The following is a 23,452-nucleotide window of genomic DNA, read 5'->3' as shown; positions in this document are numbered from 1 at the left end:
ACTTGGGCGCCCCGTTCAATTATGCCCCTCCATGGGGCCCATTTACTAAATGATTGGCGTGAGGCTAAAGGCTTGCCATGCGCCAATCTGGGACTACCGCCCGGCTGCCGCAGGAGCCCAGCGGTAGTTCCCACCCCCAGCGTGTGCCATTTCCGGTGCCACAAAAAAGTTTCTATTTTTGTAGTGCCAGTGCTTAACCGGCGGTAAATCGAGCAACGTCACGTTCTACCCAGTTACTGCTAGGTTAGCGCAGGAGCCCTTACAGCCACCTCAGTGGGTGGTGGTAAGTGCTCCTCCCCACAATGGCCGCGCAGCCAGTAGTTCACTTACCACACAGTCATTTGTTATCCTCAGAAAGGGATAGCTTTTTACTGGCTGAGGTAAAAGGGGGCCTCAGCACATGTCAAAAACACGCACTGACACTAGTGCAGGCCACTTTTTACCATAGCTTAGTAAGCTTAGTAAAAGGATCCCTAAGCTGCTTAAATCCTCCAAAACACCAGATGATGCCTTGCATTAAATATATAATTCTGGAATACCAACCTTAGATCCTTGGAGTCTGAAAATTTGCAGTTTTTGGCAAATGTTAAATTGCAAACTGTGGCATATGCTACTACAAGGAATGCTGCATTCTCGATAGCAGGTCCACAAATCTGGAACAAATTACCAGGCTGAGACTGTGCAGTAGCAGGGTTCAATTCAGTAAGTTATTGAAGACATATCTGTTTGAACACGCATGAGGCTGATGTTGTCTGTCTTATTTTGAATACTGTATAATTCAGTGCCTGTTATTGTTTTACTGTGTATGTTGTAGGCGGACAAGAATTTTTAAATAAATAAATAGATTGAACTGTACTTTATTGTATGTTTTATGCTTTGGTTTTATTGTGTATACTGCCTTAACATAGTTATTGTCAGAGGTGGTATACCACAGCAAAATAAATAAAACAAAATAGTTTTAGTTATGAAAGTACGTCCCAGACAGACAGACACGGAGGGTACTTTTAGAACCTGCCACATTACTACTACTACTACTTAACATTTCTAAAGCGCTACTAGGGTTACGCAGCGCTGTACAATTTAACATAGAAGGACAGTCCCTGCTCAAGGAGCTTACAATCTAAAGGACAAATGTACAGTCAGTCAAGTAGGGGCACTCAAATTGGGGCAGTCTAGATTTCCTGAAAGGTATAAAGGTTAGGTGCCGAAAGCAACATTGAAGAGGTGGGCTTTGAGCAAGGATTTGAAGATGGGTAGGGAAGGGGCTTGGCTTAAGGGCTCAGGAAGTTTATTCCAAGCATAGGGTGAGGCGAGCCAGAATGGGCAAACAGCAGCAATTTTTTTACAGTGAACGTGCATGATTACTTTCCCTGTATAACTGCATCTCACACGTGTATCTAGCAGTAATTCGATAAAGTAAATCCTAACATTTATGCGCCAAATACAAGCATCTACTATAATAAAAACACTCTCAACGTTCTGAAGCTGACTCCGTGGCTTCAGTGAAGGTTTCGTAAGTTCGTAAGTGTGTAACCATCCGACTCACCATCTCTCCCTGCCCCGCCCTCGCGTCAAAACGTGATGATGTCAAGGGCGGAGCAGTGAGAGTGAAGGGGTACACCAACGCCACGTCACACGCATGACGGACAGACAAAACACCAGGAAGCGAAGTTTATCCTGATGAGTGCCCGCGGCTGCGTAAGCCCCCCGTCATCGCCTGTCAGCTGGTGAACGGGAGAAGCAGTGTGTCATTAGGTTGACAGCGATTAGCACCTCCCCCCCCCCCCCAGCACCTCAGCAGAGACCTGTCTGAATTTTAAAATTTGTATGGAGGGGGCGTGGAACTGGAAGGGAGGGACGACAACCGTGGAACTGGGAGGGAGGTGGGAACCTGGAACTCGGAGGGAGGGAGGACCCTGGAACTGGGTGGGAGAGGGAGAGAGGGAGGAGGGGGGACCCCGTAAGGGGGGGCCTGGAACTGGGTGGGAGGGAGGGAGGGGAAGGGAACCTGAAACTCAGAGGGAGGGAGGGGACGACCCTGGAACTCAGAGGGAGGGAGAGAAGGAAGACCCTGGAACTCGGAGGGAGGGAGGACCCTGGAACTCGGAGGGAGGGAGGGGGGGATGACCCTGGAACTCAGAGGGAGAGAGGGGAGGACAACCCTGGAACTCAGAGGGGGGGACGACGACCTTGGAACTCAGATGAAGGGAGGGAGGGGGACGACCCTGGCACACACTCTCATTCTCACACACACACACTCTCTCATAGACACAGCTGCACCCAGTCTCACTCTCTCTCTGTCACACACACACACTCACACATTCACTCTCTCTCTCACACACTCTCTCAAACATACACACTCCGAGGAAAATCTTGTTAGTGCCCGTTTCGTTTCTTCGAGAAACGGGCCTTTTTTACTAGTAAATAATTAAAATACTGGCATATGCATGCTTATGTGTGCACATATGCAGGTAACTGCCAGGTATATGCCTACACGCTATCCTGTAACTATGCGTATGTCTTCAATAGTGCTTAGTTTGCACATGGGTGTATACACAGATAGGGTAAATCTTATAACAGGGCACCAGGTAGGAGCCTACTTTATAAAGGAAACCAGGCACCTACTTTCTTCCTTTACAGATGTAACCCTTGTTTGCCTGGGCAAGCATCAAGCAGGTTACTATATGGAGCTTTTTGGATTGGTTTGGGGTCAGGGCCAGAACTATCAAAGCTAGGAGGCCAGCTGACACCTTAACCACACATCTTGGTATGCTCAAAACGGTGGAGGGTTTACTCTAAGTTGAATATCTAAATGGGACAGTGTTTCTGAGAACTATTTTCATCACTTGTATTATGCCAGTAAAGATAAATAAGTTAAAAGCTACACTTACAATCTTCTACTTACTTCTTCCTAATTCTATGTCATAAGTTACAGTTCTTGGTGAAAAAGCTTCTTCTCCCCAAAGGGATGACTGGTGTTTAGAAGCTTTACTTAGTTGATCTTCAGCTCCAGCTAGATTTAATAGCACTTCTTATCCCTACTACTACTACTTATCATTTTTCTAAAGCGCTACTAGACGTACGCAGCGCTGTACACTTGAACATGAAGAGACAGTCCCTGCTCGAAGGAGCTTACAATCTAATTAGGACAGACAAACAGGACAAACAAGAGATAAGGGAATATTAAAGTGAGGATGATAAAATAAGGGTCCTACTCCTCAGCAGGCAGTAGTCGTAGACAGGTTCCCCATTCCTGTGTTCCCTTGAACAGTCCAGCTGCTTTATAGGCTCTGAGGCTTGTTCCCATTCCTGACCCCTAAGGGTCAGAGATGTGCTTGTCAAAGACCTTTTTGTGTCAGATCAGCATGCTAGCTTTGAGGCTAACAGTTATATTTTATCTTCTTGCAGTGATGGTATGGAATTGGACAGGGACAGTATTATTTCACAGAAAGGGTGGTGGAAGCTTGGAATGGCCTCCCGGTGGAGTCGTGGTGAAGTTGTGGAGTTGAGGACTGTGTCAGAATTTAAGATGGCATGGGATAAGCAAGTGGGATCGCAAAGGAAGAGTTAGAGGTTTCAGAAGATGGGTAGACTGGATGGGCCATTTGTCCTTTATCTGCCGTCATGTTTCTATGACTCAGGAGACAAAACCCTGGTCCCCCTGCTTGATGGTGCAATGGCTGGAATTCTGAACCAAAGGCAGTACCTTCCCTCCCGGGCTGAGTATTTATACTAGCCCTGGTTACCATATCAGGAAGGAAAGCACAACCCCTGTTCTGGAAACTGTGGGGTAAATACTCAGCCAGTGGTGGTCCGTGATTTTTTTTTTTTGCCACCACCAGCTTTATGTCCAGATATTTAGTGCTGGGAATTATATATCCAGGTATTTATTTATTTGGATGTTGCTCATACCTTTTTTCAATAGTAGCTCAAAGTGAGTTACATTCAGGAATACTGGATATTTCCCTGTCTCTGGAGGGCTCACAATCTAGGTTTGTGCCTGAGGCAATGGAGAGTTAAGTGACTTGCCCAAGATCACAAGGAGCAGCAGTGGGATTTGAACTAGGCCACTCCTCCACTCCTGGGTATATGCAGACAGCCGGCATGTAACCAGATGTGCAAATATTCAGTCCTTAAACAGTTAAGTTAAACTGGCCAAAGATACGGCTGCTATTTATGCGGTCCTATTTGGCCGGTTAACTTAACCAGTAAAGAGTTGAATATTGGCACTGAGCCAGTTCAGAGCCAACTGCGCCCCAGACTGCCCACAAAATAGTTGGTTTCCATTTTTACGGTTAAAGGGGATATTCAAAGGCACTACCTGGGTGAAGAGCCACTAAATATCCCCAATAAGCAGCTAAGCGCCATTTAACCGGTTAGGATCCTCTCCTTCCCGGTTAAATGGTTTTGAATATCAGCCCCTCTACAGTAAGGAAAAGATCAGAATTCCTTTACTTCTGGAAGAGGAACTGAAGGATCCAGCGTTACTTGATAGGCTAAACCTTAGTGCACTGTACATACAGGGTGAGGCAAAAAAGTAACCCCCTAGAGTTTTTGCTGTTTTCCCAGCAACTGCTAGGAATTTCAACGCGAAATTTACAGCTTTATTTGTTATTATCTGTGTTTATGTGCCAAATGGAATGAGCTATAAGAACATAAGAGTAGCCATACAGGGTCAGAACAATGGTCCATCTAGCCCAGTATCCTATTTTCTAAACAGTGGCCAAGCCAGGTCACAAGTAACTGGCAGAAACCCAAATCGTGGCAACACCCCATACTACAAGTTCCAGGGCAAGCAGTTGCTTCCCATGTCTGTCTCAATAGCAGAATATGGACTTTTCCTCCAGGAATTTGCCCAAACCTTTTTTTAAACCCAGATACGCTAACCGCTGTTACCACCTCCTCCAGCAAAGAGTTCCAGAGCTTAACTATTCGTTGAGTGAAAAACTATTTCCTCCTATTTGTTTTAAATTACTTCCATGTAACTTCCTCGAGTGGCCCCTAGTCCCTGTACTGTTAGAATGAGTAAAAAATCAATTTACTTCTACTCATTCTACACCACTCCGGATTTGTAGACCTCAATCCGTCTCTTTTCCAAGCTGAACAGCCCTAACCTCGTTAGCCTTTTCTCATACAAGAGGAGTTCCATTCCCTTTATCATTTTAGTTGCTCTTCTTTGAACCTTTGCTAATTCAGCTATATCTTTTTTGAGATACGGCGACCAGAACTGACCGCAATACTCAAGTTGCGGACGCACCATGGAGAGATACAAAGGCAGTATACTATTTTCGGTCTTATTCACCATCCCTTTCCTAATAATCACTAGCATCCTGTTTGCTTTTTTGGCCGCTACCGTACATTGAGCAGAAGATTTCAGCGATTTATTTACAATGACACCCAGATCTTTTTCTTGAGCACTGACCCCCAAGGTGGACCCTAGCATCAGGTAACTGTGATTCGGATTATTATTTCCAATGTGCATCACCTTGCATTTGTCCACATTAAATGTCATCTGCCATTTGGATGCCAGTCTTCCAAATTCCTAAGGTCTTCCTGCAATATTTCACAGTCCGCAAGTGTTTTAACAACCGTGAATAGTTTTGTATCATCTGCAAATTTGATCACCTCACTCTTCGTTCTGATTTCCATATCATTTATAAATATTTTAAATAGTACCGGTCCCAGTGCAGATCCCCGTGGCACTCCACTGTTCACTCTCCTCCACTGAGAGAAATGACCATTTAACCCTACCCTCTGTTTTCTGTCCAATAGCCAATTTCTAATCCACACCAGAACCTTGCCTCCTAACTCATGACTCTTTATTTTTCTCAGGAGTCTCTCATGAGGAACTTTATCAAAAGCTTTCTGAAAATCTAGATACACTACATCAACCGGCTCACCTTTATCCACATGTTTATTCGCGCCTTCAAAGAAATGAAGCAAATTGGTGAGACGACTTTCCTTGGTTGAACCCAAGATGACTCTGTCCCATTAAACCATGTTTGTCTACATGTTCTATAATTTTATTCTTTATAATAGTTTCCACTATTTTGCCCAGCACCGATATCAGGCTTCACAACTGTCCGCTCTACCCCATTCAAAATTTGTAGACCTCTATCATATCACCCCTCAGCCGCCTTTTCTCCAGGCTAAAGAGTCCTAGCCTTCTTAACCTCTCCTCATAAGGTAGTCGTCTCATCCCTTTTATCATTTTCGTCGCCCTTCTCTGCACCTTCTCCAATTCCTTTATATCTTTTTTGAGATGAGGTGGCCAGAACTGAACACAATACTCCAGGTGCGGTCGCACCATGGAACGATATAACGGCATTAGAACATCCTCATGCTTGTTTTCCATCCCTTTTCTAATAATACTCAACATTCTGTTCGCCTTCTTGGCCGCCGCAGCACATTGAGCCGAAGATTTCAACGTCCTATCCAATAACTCAGAGCACTACTGTCTGTAACACCTTAGGACACCTGTGATCTGATAGGTCATATGTGAGGCAAGGGGATGCAAGCATTTGTCCATCAGCTGAGTACTAATTAGCTTTTAAAGGGGATGGGAGGAGTTTGAGGCAGAGATCAGAGTAAACATGTGAGCAGCCTGAAACACTGAAGAAAGAAACATCATTTATTACTTGTGAGAATATAACCAGACCCTGAACTTCTTCCCTGGTATGAAGTGAGATAAGAAGGTAACAAGAATGTGTGCAAATAGGAAAATAAAAAGAAACTTTTCTTGTGTTTTTTTTCAATTATACAACAAAGAAATGACTAATTGCAGAGCCATTAGGACTGGTGTTCTTGTATTCATTCTGAGCTGAGAGAAAAATGTATATAAAATTGAGGAAGACTTGATTGGGGGAGCACTGACTCTCATCACTGTTGGGGAATCAGCAGCTTTGATAAGTGTCTCTCTCAGCTGGCTTTACCCATTTGTTGTGTAACCCTATCACCCTGCTTTAATTTTGCTCCACAAATAGTTACTTTTTGGTTTACTAATTTTGTAAGAATAAAACTTTACTAATGTGAGAAGATTCTATTGTTTGTACTTTTCTTTTGTGACCCAGACTGACCAGGTTATTGGTGTTCATCCCAAGATACAGTTGTGGTAAGTGTGCTGGGGTGGTTCTGACTCTGTTCTAATCCTGACCCAGTACACAAGCTCCACCCAAAGCTGAAAACAATCACCGAACTCAAGGAAGTGCTGCAGATGATCTGGGGGGTCTGGGACAACCTGCCACAGGAAATAATCAACAAGGCTGTTAAGAATTTCCCAAAGTGATTGAAGGCCTGTGTTAAAGCTGGGGTTGGACATTTTGAGCATTCACAGTGACTGCAAAATTCTGACACTTTGTTAATTGTATCATTTGAATGATGTTATTTTACTATGTTTTAGCTCGAACATTTTTAATGCGCAGCACAGGGCATTGCAGATCGATTAAAATGCGGCGGCCAGATTGGTTGCCAGAGTTGCAAGGAATGCTCATATTTCTCCAGTATTAAACAGCAACATTGGTTGCCAGTATCCTATAGGATTAAATACAAAGCATTATCTTTGATTCATCAAGCGGTATATTCTCATGCACCACACGGTATTTCAAAGATGTTTGTATGTGTGTATCACCCGAACAGAGCATTGCACTCAGAGCATGCGGATACGGTAACCATAGTTCATGATGTGGACATACAGCGTCAGCATATTCTATTGCTGGTATATTGCTCTGCAATGAGCTTTCTGGACAGATACGCCCAGTGCGATTTTTCTAGTGAAAAAGGTGCCGGTACTCAAATGCCAGACCACCCTTCAGGGATGGGTTGATCACTGAGGGACCCACTCCACAAGAAGCAGGTCCCCTGCAACCAGTCATAGAAACTATGACAAGGCAGAATTGGTGTGTAGAGCCTGAGTTCCTTCATTAAAACTTAGGGACTATGGGTCAATTTTAGCAGACAATGGAAAAGGTGCCTTTACTCAGTACCCCCAAGTACACCCTCAAAAAAAGCTCTGGATACGCCTATGTGCAAATAGATTGCAGTTTTAGAAAACTGCTTAAGACACAATTGTTTGTTGCAGCATTCTTTTGAAATTGCAGCTCATGGATTTGTAGAAGGCGGAGCAGTGTTGATGTTATAGTTGAATGTCTTTTATGATGTTTGTTGACATGTTTTTATTATGCATGTATTATTGGAAACCACCTAGGTGGGGTTTAAGTTTTTAGAACACATAAATAAAAATCGCTAGGTAGTAACAGTAAACTGTCAGTAACATCAACATAGCTTAAGATACTTAAATGTCGTTTAATAGTTTTACGTAAATATGATGACTAAATAAGTACATAAAATTTCTTGTTGAAATTCAAATTGCTTGCTGAGCAAACATTATAAAACTGTAGGGGTTACTTTTTTTTGCCTCACCCTGTTGAATACTAGCATAATTGGGTATATATTTGTATATGAGCAAGTACTTATACCAGCTATACAGCTGATGTAAGTACGTGCGCCTAGTTAAGGGACATACATATGTAACTTAAAATATTCTGTGTTATTATTATTATTAGCATTTGTATAGCGCTACCAGACGCATGCAGCGCTGAACACCTGATACAAAGAGAAAGTCCCTGCTCAATAGAGCTTACAATGTAAATAATATAGACAGACAAGACAGTTACGCGTGAGGGAAGTAATGGGAGCTAAAAAGCAGCAGTGACAAGGTGGGTTTTCAGCACAGATTTGAAAACAGGTAGAGATGGAGCTAGACGTATAGGTCCAGGAAGTCTATTCCAGGCATAAGATGCCGCGAGAGAAATGGAGCGAAGCCTGGAGTTAGCAGTGGAGGAGAAGGGGGACTGTCCTTCTATGTTAAATTGTACAGCGCTACGTAACACTAGTAGCGCTTTAGAAATGTTAAGTAGTAGTAGACGACAAGAGAGATTTGTCCAGTGAGCGGAGTTCACGGGGAGGAATGTAGGGAGAGATGAGAGTGGTGAGGTAATGGGGGCTGCAGAGTGGATGCATTTAAAGGTCAGTATGAGAAGTTTAAACTGAATGCGGAAGCGGACAGAGAGCCAGTGAAGTGACTTGAGGAGTGGGCTAGTGTGGGTATAACGATTCTGGTGAAAAATAAGTCGTGCCGCAGAATTTTGGACAGATTGGAGAGGAGAGAGATGGCTGAGCGGAAGACCAGTGAGAAGTAAATTGCAATAGTCCAAGCGAGAGGTGACAAGGGTGTGGATAAGGGTTCTGGCAGCGTATTCAGAAAGGAAGGGGTGAATTTTGCTAATATTGTAGATAAAGAAATGACAGGTTTTGGCGATCTGTTAAATATGCGCAGAGAAGGAGCGAGAGGAATCAAAGATGACTCCAAGGTTATGAGCCGAGGAGACAGAGAGGATGTGAGAGCCATTATCAGCGATAGAGAAAGAACCAGGCACACCCATTAAAGGGGGGCCGACCACAACCGGGCTGAAGGCCAGCAAAGACAGAAGTGTGGGGGAGGGTACAGGGAGGGCCTAGCTAGAGAGCAGAGGTAGTAGTGGGAGGGAAACAAGGGGTAGCAAGGGGAGGGGGCAGGAAAAAAGGGGAGGAGCAAGGGAGGAGGAGAGAGGAATTTGAACTGCACAGGAAGTCCTTTTGAATTTGGAAGCAGGAGAAGAGCAACCCTGGGCAGCAGCTCCTGAAATTTTTACAGGCACATGTTTTGTGTCTGCCCTGGGCAGAGCTTGTGCAGAGTACAGCCAAAGAAGCTCTTACAGCAGAGCACGATATTCCAGCAAATTGAGAACAAATTTTATGGTATGTATGTTGGAATGTAATTGTATTTTACATGCATTGCCTGTCACCTATTATTTCTCTGTGATTACTCTGTGACCTCTGATGTGAATTACTTAGAGAGGTCACACAGCTATGCAACTTCCTGTGGGGGTTAGACACAGCAGATGCAGCACATGGAGCACATGGAGCTCATGATCTCTCCTAACCTGAGAGGATCTATGGTGGTGTGAGCATCCATTACCATCTAAGCACATGGAAGGAGCTGATAATACAAATGTATAGTAATATGTAAATATAAGCCTGTCTGATTATAATCTAACTGCAAACTGTGAGTAAACAGATGTTTTGTTACTTCAACTTTAAAGTGACTCAGCAGTGAATTATTCTGGGGTGAATGAGAGAGAGATGAAGAAAGAAATTAACATTTCTAAAGCTGAAGCTGTGTGTACTAAAATCTGTTAATTATTTACTACAAATAATCCAACAAAAAGGGTTATGGGCCCAGGGCCAGGAATTGAAAAAGAAGAGAAATATTACCAGGCAGAAAAAAAGGCCACATTTTTCTCTTAAGTTTTAAAGGAAAGATTCAGTCTGTCTCTCTCTCCCCCCACACAGCAGACAGAAGGCTAAGAAAATGGCTGAGGGAGGAAATTCACCATTGTTCTATTCTCTCAAGGTGCCTAAATTAACTGAGTTTAATTATCGGCAGTGGGAACTAAGATTCATATGTCTCCTTCGAGCAAAAGGATTAAATATATGCTTAAACCAAGACAGAACAGCTGAAAATATGGCTGAATGGGACAATGCAAACTATTATGTGAAGTGCATGCTTTTGGAAGCTCTCTCAGAGAAACAAGCCATATTAGTGGAGGGAAAAGATACACCAAAGGACATTTTACATAAACTGAGAACTATGTATGCAACTACATATGCAAAGCAGCAACCAATTTGGTTGGCAGAGTTGAAAGAAAACCAAAGGTTCTTCAGACCGACAATGGTGGTGAGTTCACTTCACAAAGCATGCGCACATTTCTAGAACAAGAAGGCATTCAGCATATCACAACAGTAGCTTATACACCAGAGCAAAATTCTGTTGCAGAGAGAAAATTTAGGTCACTTGTGGAAATGACCAGATGTATGCTGTCAGATAGCAATCTCCCTAAAAGACTATGGGGGGAAGCCATTCTCACAGCAGTGTACCTACAAAACAGAATGCCAACTAAAGGCGCTGAGCGCACACCACATGAGACATGGCATGGTAGGAAGCCAAACCTGTCACACATAAGAACATTTGGAAGTACAGCTGGATTCCACAACAGAAAGGGGCATTTTAGTTGGCTATGCTCCAGGACACAAAGGATATAGAATTTTGAATCTGAAAACTGGCATTGTTGGCATAAGACATGTTACATATTTTGATGAAAACAAAAGGGTTGATAAAGGCTGGATTATCCCAGATGAGCCTTATCATCCAGAATATGAAACTAGAACCATAATAGACATGCCAGTGTATATAAATGCCATACCAAGGCAGATGTCTGAAAGCAACTCATCTGTATCTAACGAGGAACAGGCAGAGGAAGCAGACACAGAAAGGATCATTGAAGAAGACAGTACAGTTGGAGAAGGGGAATCAATTGGAGAAGAACTCTCAGATTTAGAGGATGCGGAAAGGTCAGACCAACCTGTTGTCAGACGCTCATCCAGGGAAAACAAAGGTGTTCCACCCCCAAGACTGTCTTACTTAACAAAGTCAGCAGAAGCTCAAGAGCCCTTAACATGGGATGAGATTGAGAAAATGTCAGCAGAAGAAGCTGCTGAATGGCATAAAGCTGCACAAGAAGAAATTGATGCATTGGATAAAAATAATACTTGGATTCTTACAAAATTACCTCCTGGCAAGAAAGCTATAGGATGCAAATGGGTATTCAAGTTAAAAAGGAATGCACAAGGAAAAGTGGAAAGGTATAAAGCCAGATTAGTGGCAAAGGGATATCTTCAAAAATATGGAGAAGATTTTGATGAAGTGTTTGCACCTGTAGTGAAACACACGACAATAAGAACACTTCTGAGCATTGCAGTCTCAAAAGGCATGCAAGTCAAACACATTGATGTGAAAACAGCGTTTCTTCATGGAGAAATAACTGAAGATTTGTACATGGAACAGCCAACAGGTTTCATAAATACAAAACAAAGACAGCTAGTGTGTAAATTAAACAAAGGTCTTTATGGATTAAAGCAAAGTGCAAAATGTTGGAATGATAAATTGCATGAAATATTGACAAATTTAGGATTTAAGCAAGGTGAAGCAGATAAATGCTTGTACACTAGGTGCACAAATGGACAATATGCATACATTTTAGCTTTTGTTGATGATCTGCTCATTGCAAGCAAAAGTGAGCAAGAGTACAAGGACATTGTAAAGTGTTTAAACCTCAATGTTGAGATAAAAGAACTGGGTAATGTGTCATACTATCTTGGTATAGAAATTGAGAAACAAAATGATGGTTCTTATCTTCTAAGCCAGAAGCAGAAAATAAATGAGCTTATTGAAAGTTTAGGTATGCAAGATGCCCAAGTTGTAAGCACTCCCATGATCACTGATTTTCTGAAGGATGAAACAGTAAGAGAACCTTTACCAGATAACATCCAATATAGATCAGCCATAGGTAAGCTTTTATATCTAGCTACTACATACAGGGCTGATATAGCAAATGCAGTAGGAATTTTGAGCAGAAGGGTCAGCTCACCTACCAAATCAGATTGGACTGCAGTTAAAAGGATGGTAAGGTATTTAAAGGGTACCATTGATTGTAAATTAAAGATTTCAGCCAATAGTAATCCAAAACTAATATGTTACTGTGATTCAGATTGGGCAGGGGATCATTCTGATTATAAATCCACAAGTGGATATGTGTTTATGTATGGAAATGTACAAATTTCATGGGCCAGTCATAAACAAAGTATTGTGAGTTTGTCTTCTACAGAAGCTGAATACGTGGCTGTATCGGAAGCGTGCAGAGAACTGATGTGGATTGAAAAACTTTTGCTGGATTTCGGAATAGCAGAAAAGAGACCAATCCAGATAATGGAAGATAATCAGAGCTGCATCCGACTGTCACAGAATGACAAGGTTCAGTCACGCACCAAGCACATCGCAACGAAATACCACAACGTGCGAGAGTTGGTGAAAGAAGGGGTCATCAGTCTACACTATTGTCACACCAGTGAGATGACAGCTGACATCATGACCAAACCGTTACCCAGAGAACATTTTGTGAATCTGCGTATAAAGCTTGGACTTTGTATGAATAAATAATTGCATGACCAGTTATGCATGAGAAGGGGTTTGTTGGAATGTAATTGTATTTTACATGCATTGCCTGTCACCTATTATTTCTCTGTGATTACTCTGTGACCTCTGATGTGAATTACTTAGAGAGGTCACACAGCTATGCAACTTCCTGTGGGGGTTAGACACAGCAGATGCAGCACATGGAGCACATGGAGCTCATGATCTCTCCTAACCTGAGAGGATCTATGGTGGTGTGAGCATCCATTACCATCTAAGCACATGGAAGGAGCTGATAATACAAATGTATAGTAATATGTAAATATAAGCCTGTCTGATTATAATCTAACTGCAAACTGTGAGTAAACAGATGTTTTGTTACTTCAACTTTAAAGTGACTCAGCAGTGAATTATTCTGGGGTGAATGAGAGAGAGATGAAGAAAGAAATTAACTATGTAGACATTTAAAACTTTGTGCAAGGCATTTTAGCTTTCTCCTGCCGACCCCCATTTAGTTTTTCCAGGATGGCCGGCCATCTCGGGTTAGCTGCCTATCTCACGGCATTACGTGCACTAGGCTAGAGTCCCACATACGCTGCCCATGGCGCATGGCAGATGGGTTTGCCACAGCGCGGTTGCCATTTTGGCCGGCCATGCAGTGCTCACAATCTGCAGTGCATAGCACGGCACTGAGGCACGACTAGGAAGACCTTGTGCACAGTACTGAACCGAGGCACAAACTATCTCAGGGAGACGAAAACACCTTTAATGGTACGTCATTTTTGCTCTTCTCCTGCCTCAGCGGCACACCGCACGTTAAGATGCGGTGATGGCCGGCCACTAATAATTGGCCAACAGTTACGCACTATACAGCAACGGACCTTCGAGCCCCGTTGTGGCTAGCCACGCCGTGTTATCTAATTTGAAAAATAAATGCGGTATAAGCCGTCCATGCCATTACGGCGACGGACCTTAAGCCCCGTTATGGCCGGCCACACCAGATTTTCGATGTAATGCGGCAAAAATGAGTGCAGTATAAATCGCTCATGCTGTATAAGCCGCCCAGGCCACGCAGAGCTATACAAGCCCCATTGTGGTCTGCCACGCCGTGTTATCTAATTCGGAAAAATTTAGTGCGGTATAAGTTGCCCATGTTGTATAAGCTGCCCATGTCACGCAGCACTACGGCCATGCTGTGTTTTCTACTCGGTCAACTACGCTTCATCCTAAACGTTACTTACCGGCGCCATGTCTGTATGATTGGTCTGCCATGCGATATTTGAGATGCGGGTTTTTGCAGAAACGTCCACATTGCGATCCTCGCTAGTCAGGGTCTTCTCTTGCGGGCCACTTAGGGGGAGTCCCAAATTGGCGGGACATGCGCTTCGCTACGCGTTGTAATTGCCCGCCCATACAGTCGGCCATTAACCTACAGAGGCACGTACGGCAGCGGTGAATTTCGATAGGGTGGCCATTTGCACGAGTGCCGATTGTAAAAACGGTGGCCACTTTCAATACACCGCCCATTCTGACTAGCAGTAAAATTTGGAAAAGGCAGCCAGTTTTATGGCGCTAAAATTCACTAGAATGGACATTCCAAATACAAATTTAACCGCAGCGGCCACCTTGGATACCGCACGCATTTGTGTCTTTGACACACGGCATAGGCTGGAACAATTGATATCATACCGTTTGGTGCCAGCATAGCGGGACACAGTACTTAGGGGCATCAGACAAACATATCGGTTACAGTATGCTACTCTCAGCTGCCGTTAGGACCAGGTCCACGGGGGGAAGGGTTGGTACAACAGTGTTAGTCCTAGAGGGCCATGTGCACTTAGCGGCCATTTTGACTAGAGCGGCCACGTGGACTAAAGCAGCTAATTTGAAAACGGTGGCCATTTTGATAGAAGGACCACCAGTCTTACTGATTTATCTGCCGGATTTACAGGGGCCTGGCCATTTTAATTTTAGCAGCCCATTTTGCATACGGCAGCCGTTTTGACTACCAGGCCAAATTTGAATGTAACAGCCATCGCCCGTGGGGCTTTAGGCCAGCCATTTAAGGAAGGGCGCACTGCGCAGACAGCACGCAGTCGGATATGTAGCTGTGAGCAAGGAGGGTACAGTTTACACAGGCACCATAAGATGCACGCAGCGATTGGGGAAGCCGGCGTCACCACAATCAGTTATTATGAGGTCATTTTGCTTTAAATTGTCTATTCTTTTAGTCTCTCCATTGCAGTAATGTCATTGTAGTGTGCGAAGGAGACATATGCACCAGCAAGGCCAGCCAAGCGGCCCACCAAAACTCCGCCAGCTAAGACGCGGAGTGCTGTGGCCCCAGACCTTAGAAGTCACAGTGGACCTACACCACAAGCACAGACGGTGCGGGGGCCTGCAAGGGAGGTAGCAGCACCGCAGACTCCACCTCCATAGTTGCGGGGCTACCGCCAGTACCGGCAAGGGGTAAGTCTAATGACAGCAGCACACTCCTTCCAGCGCAGACGCATGACATAACTAGATATGCAGTATGGGACGATAAGAACGGGTAACGGAGCCCAATATGGCAGGACAGAATGCGGTTGTGGCACCGGTCGGTGCACAGGGGACCAGTCAGGATGTGGGAGTACTTAATAACAGGAGCGATGCATTAGGTACCGTTCTCACAATACAGGTGGATCGATATCTTCTCCCTTCTTCTGTGGGAGTTGCATGAGGAGGGTACCGTAGGCAGGGATAGCGTAACAGATAAGAAGCCCAAGATATTCGGGTCCTTCATGGGCTGGTCGGAGGCTGTTCACATACTTAGGACACTCAGCTGTTGACATACTCAGGACACTCACTATAGTGAAGGAAACGGAAAGGGGCCCGGACTTGGTGTGGGATATGGAATATAATTTTAAAAGCGCATGAGATATTTAGGGGACGGGCATGGCTTAACTAAGATATTAAATTTACAAGAAAGCAGTGCAGACAATCCATTCATATCGGGTCAGCACCAGTGGTAGTCCTGTCAGGCAATGCCGTCAGGACAAAGGCAGGACGGAGGCGGCGGACATTGCACCTAGCACCCGACACGCCCGTGCGGGCAGGCATGCTGCAGGGCAAGGCAGGCTCCCCAGAGACAGGGAACAGCAATCTAGTAACACGGGACAGGGTACTGAGGGAGCTAGCGCTCCCCCCATCAAGCTTATGAGACAGGAGAAAGCAACCTATTAACTCAGGACAGGGTCCGGAAGCCATCAAGCTTCAAGGTTAGCCCGTTACCCTGACAGAACGGGTGCATCACCACAGGTTTCCAATCAGGTTGCATGATTCCATATTAGAGGACAACACCACAGTGACAACACTACCCCAACAATGCATCCTCGATTCACATGCATCGACAGATAGCTGCAGGCAAGATTACCAAAGAACTATTGCTAGGCTGCATAGCGGGGCTGTTTGAGGACCCGCCCTTCAAGGCAACAACAGTGTCTCCGCTAGGCATAATACCAAGGAAGGAGCTGGGGAAAGGTAGGCCCAGTCGTAATTTGTCCCGCCACATAGGAACATCAGTAAATGACTACATTGACCATAGCAGCTGTACAGTACAATATGCATCTGTAGACAATGCCATTCAAATAATTCGGCGGCAAGGCAACTAGGCACATTGGGCTAAGGTGGACGGAGATTCGGCTTTTCGCACCTTGCCTTTACACCCACAGCCCTTTCCCTTGTTAGGTGTCAGGTTCCAGGAGAGGTTTTATTGCGATAAATATGTCCCCATGTGTGGCCACATCTAGTGCGCATACTTCAAAGAGCTTAGCATGTTTGTGCACGGGGTAGTGGAACAACTAGCCCCCGCTAGGTCTCTGGTCCTCATCTGGAGGACTTCCTGTTCAAAGACCGGGAATCACAAGAGTGGACGGATGTGTTACAGGTCTTTATCCACTTGGCACAGAAATTGGACATCCCATTAGCCGTTGAAAAAACAGTAGACCCACGGCGAATCCTTACATTATAGGTATTGAATTGGAACTAGATGTTCCAGACTGCCGGCTGACAAAATTGATAAGCTTGCCAGAGCGGCGAATACGAGGTGGCACTGTAAAAAAGCAAGGCTGAAGCAGGTACAGGAACTCCTGGGTCCAGTAGGCTTCGCAATAAGGGTGATTCCCAATAGCTTTAGCAACATCGGGAACAAACAAAGCGCATTTTCATCTCAGACGTACACAGGACATCAAGCGAGATTTAGCAGGTTCTTGGCCCATGGGATTTCATTTTGGCACGATTCACCCACTCTCACGGAAACCCTGCATTTTCTTTACAGATGCGGCAGATTTACTTCCAGGGAACGTGGTGCGCAGCAAGCTCGGGTTTCAGCAGGGACCACGTAGGATATCATGTTTCCTGGGGGGACCTGGCATATCTCACAAGTTAATTGTAATTCCCTCAGACAATATGGCAGTAGTTGTCCGCCATGCACTTCCCACAAGTTATGTGTGCAGACAGATAGTTCCGCAGTGATTACAGCTAAACATATACCAGGCAGGGAGAATGGTTATAGTGGATGCTCTTTCTCGTTTTTAGAGCGCAGACCCGGAAATGGGACCCGATGCTGCGATAGTTAACAGATATCTCGCGGACAAGATACACAACCGCACATATAGTCAACACTTAGAAGAGAAGGGTGGTACTGATATATTCCCGGCCCCCGGCATGTATGAAGGGAATTAGCAGAAACCAGGTCTCAATCATGTTCGCAGCCATCAGTTTTCTCGCCAAAGCGGTGGCTGTCCAAAATCCATCTAGGTCATTTGTTGTCATGAGACTGATGAAAGGATGGGGCAGGCCGGGAGTACCCTACCCAGGTAAAAGAAAACCCAGTACCGGCAGGGAAATGGGCCGTCTCTTTGCATCATTAGAGGAGATAAGTGACACTGAGTTTGAGGGCCGTCGAGTCAAATGCGCATTCTCATTAGCTTTGCATGGTGCTCTGCGAGTCAGTGAGTTGGTGGCTACGTACAAGCATGCCCACCATGGCATGTCCCTCTTAATACGTGACGCGGCCATTACAGCCGCGGCAACTGACCTACTTATTCACAAATCAAAATGGATCGGAACGGACATGCCCTGTCCTGAACCTTTAAGCCGACTTAAAACAAAGACCAAAGACCAGCCTGCTGATTCATACACTATGTACAGTACCCACTCATTTAGGATTAGGGCAGCTACGGCAGTGGCAGCGCTAGGAGTGTCCATAGAGGCCATCAAAAGACTGGGCCGATGGCGACCTAATGTATATAAGCGCTACATCAGACCCATCTAGTGTATACAAGCGGTACATTGGACCCATTAAGGCATCCACAGCAAAGTGATAATGGTTGCTTGCACTGTGCTAACATGTTGCTTCCCATTATATTCTGTTACAGGTATCCATATCCAGAATGAGCTGCAGCGGATTTGGATATGCGGTCACTCATCACTTGTATGTACATTGGGCACAGGGAAAGGCGGTGGGCGCATAGAAGGGCAGCAGTGAGACCGAACAGTGAGAGCCTGGGTTGTCAGAGCGATAGAGGAGCCAGGGCGATAGAGTAGCCATAACAGGGTATAGGTAAGGGAGGGAGGCTTCAGGCATTCTTGTGTGCATTAAAAGTCATACGATCCCACATGACTTGCGAATAGATACAAGCCATAGCGTTAGGGCATGACCGCAGCCAGGAGGGGTGGGGGACCACGGCAAACGAGGTGTCGTTGCCGTGGCCTGTGGCGTTAGACTACAATGTTTACGCACAGCCAGCAATGGGTACACAGCAGCTTGACACATAACAGTTACAAGTTTGGGGTAACTACTGCTGCAGAAAGAGTTGTGTGGAAAATTATCAAGTTGATGCAAATGGTAGGCTTGCATGTGAGCAGCCTTGTTATAAGGAAACAACGTGTATACAGCTTGTCTCCTGGCTTGGGCGGCCGGGAGGCCTAGAACGTCATTTTGTAAATGTGGTAGGTGCCTCCTTCAACGGGAAACAACGTGTATACAGCTTGTCTCCTGGCTTGGGCGGCCGGGAGGCCTAGAACGTCATTTTGTAAATGTGGTAGGTGCCTCCTTCAACGGGAGACACCAAGTGACATCGGGTGCTTGGAAAACAGCACAGGGGGCCACAGGGGCTTGGTACGGCTTGGCCTGTGGCCCAGAATATGCAACTACGTGTAGAAGCTGTGTACCCGGGTAGAAATGCATGCTGGCATAATGATTAGTAGAAGATGTAATGTAATTTGTTTAAGTTGTAACAATTTTGATGTTCCTGGCTGCGGCCAAAATAAATCCAATTCTATCGAAGATATGGCTTGTAGTGTGGTATTGAAGGGGGCGGGGGTTGATACGTCTGAGTGTGTGCCGAATGCCCGAGTTGAGAACCAGGCACACCCATTAAAGGGGGGCCGACCACAACCGGGCTGAAGGCCAGCAAAGACAGAAGTGTGGGGGAGGGTACAGGGAGGGCCTAGCTAGAGAGCAGAGGTAGTAGTGGGAGGGAAACAAGGGGTAGGAAGGGGAGGGGGCAGGAAAAAAGGGGAGGAGCAAGGGAGGAGGAGAGAGGAATTTGAACTGCACAGGAAGTCCTTTTGAATTTGGAAGCAGGAGAAGAGCAACGCCCACCCGCCCACCCACTTGAGAGGCAAGATTTGTCGCAGCGAGGCGTTAGACTACAATGTTTACGCACAGCCAGCAATGGGTACACAGCAGCTTGACACATAACAGTTACAAGTTTGGGGTAACTACTGCTGCAGAAAGAGTTGTGTGGAAAATTATCAAGTTGATGCAAATGGTAGGCTTGCATGTGAGCAGCCTTGTTATAAGGAAACAACGTGTATACAGCTTGTCTCCTGGCTTGGGCGGCCGGGAGGCCTAGAACGTCATTTTGTAAATGTGGTAGGTGCCTCCTTCAACGGGAAACAACGTGTATACAGCTTGTCTCCTGGCTTGGGCGGCCGGGAGGCCTAGAACGTCATTTTGTAAATGTGGTAGGTGCCTCCTTCAACGGGAGACACCAAGTGACATCGGGTGCTTGGAAAACAGCACAGAGGGCCACAGGGGCTTGGTACGGCTTGGCCTGTGGCCCAGAATATGCAACTACGTGTAGAAGCTGTGTACCCGGGTAGAAATGCATGCTGGCATAATGATTAGTAGAAGATGTAATGTAATTTGTTTAAGTTGTAACAATTTTGATGTTCCTGGCTGCGGCCAAAATAAATCCAATTCTATCGAAGATATGGCTTGTAGTGTGGTATTGAAGGGGGCGGGGGTTGATACGTCTGAGTGTGTGCCAAATGCCCGAGTTGAGAACCAGGCACACCCATTAAAGGGGGGCCGACCACAACCGGGCTGAAGGCCAGCAAAGACAGAAGTGTGGGGGAGGGTACAGGGAGGGCCTAGCTAGAGAGCAGAGGTAGTAGTGGGAGGGAAACAAGGGGTAGCAAGGGGAGGGGGCAGGAAAAAAGGGGAGGAGCAAGGGAGGAGGAGAGAGGAATTTGAACTGCACAGGAAGTCCTTTTGAATTTGGAAGCAGGAGAAGAGCAACGCCCACCCGCCCACCCACTTGAGAGGCAAGATTTGTCGCAGCGAGGCGTTAGACTACAATGTTTACGCACAGCCAGCAATGGGTACACAGCAGCTTGACACATAACAGTTACAAGTTTGGGGTAACTACTGCTGCAGAAAGAGTTGTGTGGAAAATTATCAAGTTGATGCAAATGGTAGGCTTGCATGTGAGCAGCCTTGTTATAAGGAAACAACGTGTATACAGCTTGTCTCCTGGCTTGGGCGGCCGGGAGGCCTAGAACGTCATTTTGTAAATGTGGTAGGTGCCTCCTTCAACGGGAAACAACGTGTATACAGCTTGTCTCCTGGCTTGGGCGGCCGGGAGGCCTAGAACGTCATTTTGTAAATGTGGTAGGTGCCTCCTTCAACGGGAGACACCAAGTGACATCGGGTGCTTGGAAAACAGCACAGGGGGCCACAGGGGCTTGGTACGGCTTGGCCTGTGGCCCAGAATATGCAACTACGTGTAGAAGCTGTGTACCCGGGTAGAAATGCATGCTGGCATAATGATTAGTAGAAGATGTAATGTAATTTGTTTAAGTTGTAACAATTTTGATGTTCCTGGCTGCGGCCAAAATAAATCCAATTCTATCGAAGATATGGCTTGTAGTGTGGTATTGAAGGGGGCGGGGGTTGATACGTCTGAGTGTGTGCCGAATGCCCGAGTTGAGGGGGAAGAGGGGAGGTGGGTTTAGGGGGAAAAATGAGAAGTTCAGCTTTGGACAAGTGACACGAAACAGTGCATGCCGCCCAGGTCTATGCCCGCATGCGAACCACGGACTATCAAAGATGTACATGTACTTAAAGAACCTACTATAAATGACATTAAATCTTGACTATATTTGTTTAGAACGGCATTCCATTTATTTATGAAATCCTCATTGTATGTAGACAAAGTAGCTTTTTGTAACCTTAAGCCTCTAGGAATCATGTGATGCTTAATATACTGAGCTACAGTATCACATGTAACTCAGCTTGTATCAATCGTCCATTACACTTTCTACTTCAGTCCAAGATAAAGTAGTATTATTAGAAGATTCCTCATCTAATATAGCTGTACGTTGTACTAGCTTAGTCATTTGTTCATCTGAATATCCAAACACTTCAAGTTCAGGGAGCAACATTTTAGCAGTCACAAACACACAGAATAGGACAATATTTATATAGCGGGGTAATACTCCAAGAAGTTACAAAAACCCCAGCAATTATAAGAAAATAGTGTTCAAAACAAGTGTCGCTAAACTTTTATCATCACCATTGAATTTTTTTTAGAGATTCTCAGACTACATGACACACTTAGGTATATATTATGTTCTTCATAAAAAAGTGGCCCCTTCCTCACAGGTCCTGATTTTTATAAGGAAAATCTTCTCTTGAATTCTTTTAAATAAAGTCTCTTTAACATACTTTCACAGCACTTAACTTTAGAACACTGTTCAGCTGACTGTTAATAAAGTCGGACATGCTGCCAACATGGCCAAGTTTTGCTTCCTTCATCAGGGTAGCAGTCCGAGAGTCACAAGCACATTTCTCTTGTCAGCAGCCATTCTAAATAAATGTAGTTGAGATTTAATATTGTTGATAATAGAGACTACAGTTTCAGTAGAACAGGAACTGAACACCAAAGTTACAGAAATTTCTACTGTTTTACAACAGCGTACTGCAACTGAAGGATATATGTAAAGAACAGCATTTAGGAGCAAGGGCGAACTGAGGATAGTGTGGGCCCCTGGGCGCTGGGGGTGGTCTGCCCCTCCCCCCCCCCCCCCCCCCCCCCCCCCCCCCCCCCCCCCCCCCCCCCCCCCCCACTGCTGCAGCTGATGCCCCCGCTGCCCCGGTCCTACCTAAGGGGTCCTGGTAGTCTGGTGGCCTTTGCGGGGGGGCATGTTCTTTACTGCCTGCTGCTATTTCCCCGCCTGCTGGCGCCAACATGTTTTCAAAATGGCGGCTAAGACTTCCCACAGGAGTCTCACAGATCTCAACAGTCTTGCAAGACTTCCACAGGGAGTCTCGGACGCCATTTTTAAAATACAGTGGTGCCAGGCAGGGGGGAATAGACGCAGCCCAGCAGGCCGGGCAGGAAAGAACATGTTCCACCCCTGCTGAGGCCACTATATCACCAGCGGTACGCCGGACATCCAGGCAGAGCCTCTGGGCCCCCTAGAGCCTCTGAGCCCTTGAGCACTGCCCGGTTGTCCGAATGGTCAGTCTGCCCCTGTTTAGGAGCGAATCCAACATGTACTCGCATAGGTACGCACACGTGTGTATATGTCAGTATTCTAATCATTTAAAAGTGCAACTGGCACATAAATGTTAGCGCCTACCTTAAAGAATTTCTTCCTATATCTGTATTCCTTAAAACTTTTCTCCAAAGAGCAATCACTTACAAAACATGTAAAAATAGGCATAGGATTGCTTCCAGTGTTTATTTTCACACTTGTATCTGGTGCCCTATATTAGAAATGACTCTTCCAGCTGTCCACATGGAAACCTTTTCTACCTCCAAAACGTGTCCATAACAGGTTTTTCAAAACTCTGTACAAGACTGCCTAAAAAAAAATATACGGCGCAGTAAAGCAAATAGAAAACTTTAGTATATAGGGACAAAATCTCAGGTTTTCGATACTTACCGTCCAGAAATGCTTGAATAGCCTTATCCACATTGTTATCAAACTGCTGGAGCACCAGTATGATTTCATTATTGCTTTTGGCAGGCACAACCGATCGGACAGCAATAATCTGAAACAAATGAGATTTTTTTTTAAAATCTGGGCATAGAAATACACATCTGTGGGAAA

General features: G+C 45.3%; 1 protein-coding gene across 2 annotated transcripts in view; it reads right to left on the bottom strand.

The window, feature by feature from the left end:
* LOC115474599 (SPATS2-like protein) overlaps nucleotides 1–23,452 on the bottom strand; it is a 126,718-nt gene that overhangs the window by 92,168 nt on the left and 11,098 nt on the right. For both annotated transcript variants that reach the window (XM_030210128.1, XM_030210129.1), the window contains exon 2: nucleotides 23,285–23,393. In XM_030210128.1, coding sequence (XP_030065988.1) covers nucleotides 23,285–23,393 — 109 coding nt within the window. The remainder of the gene's footprint in view (nucleotides 1–23,284; nucleotides 23,394–23,452) is intronic.

Source organism: Microcaecilia unicolor, chromosome 7 (genome assembly GCF_901765095.1).
Source record: "Microcaecilia unicolor chromosome 7, aMicUni1.1, whole genome shotgun sequence".
Taxonomy (NCBI): domain Eukaryota; kingdom Metazoa; phylum Chordata; class Amphibia; order Gymnophiona; family Siphonopidae; genus Microcaecilia; species Microcaecilia unicolor.
Note: the sequence above shows the minus strand (reverse complement) of the source record. Positions and strands in the feature narration are given on the sequence as shown.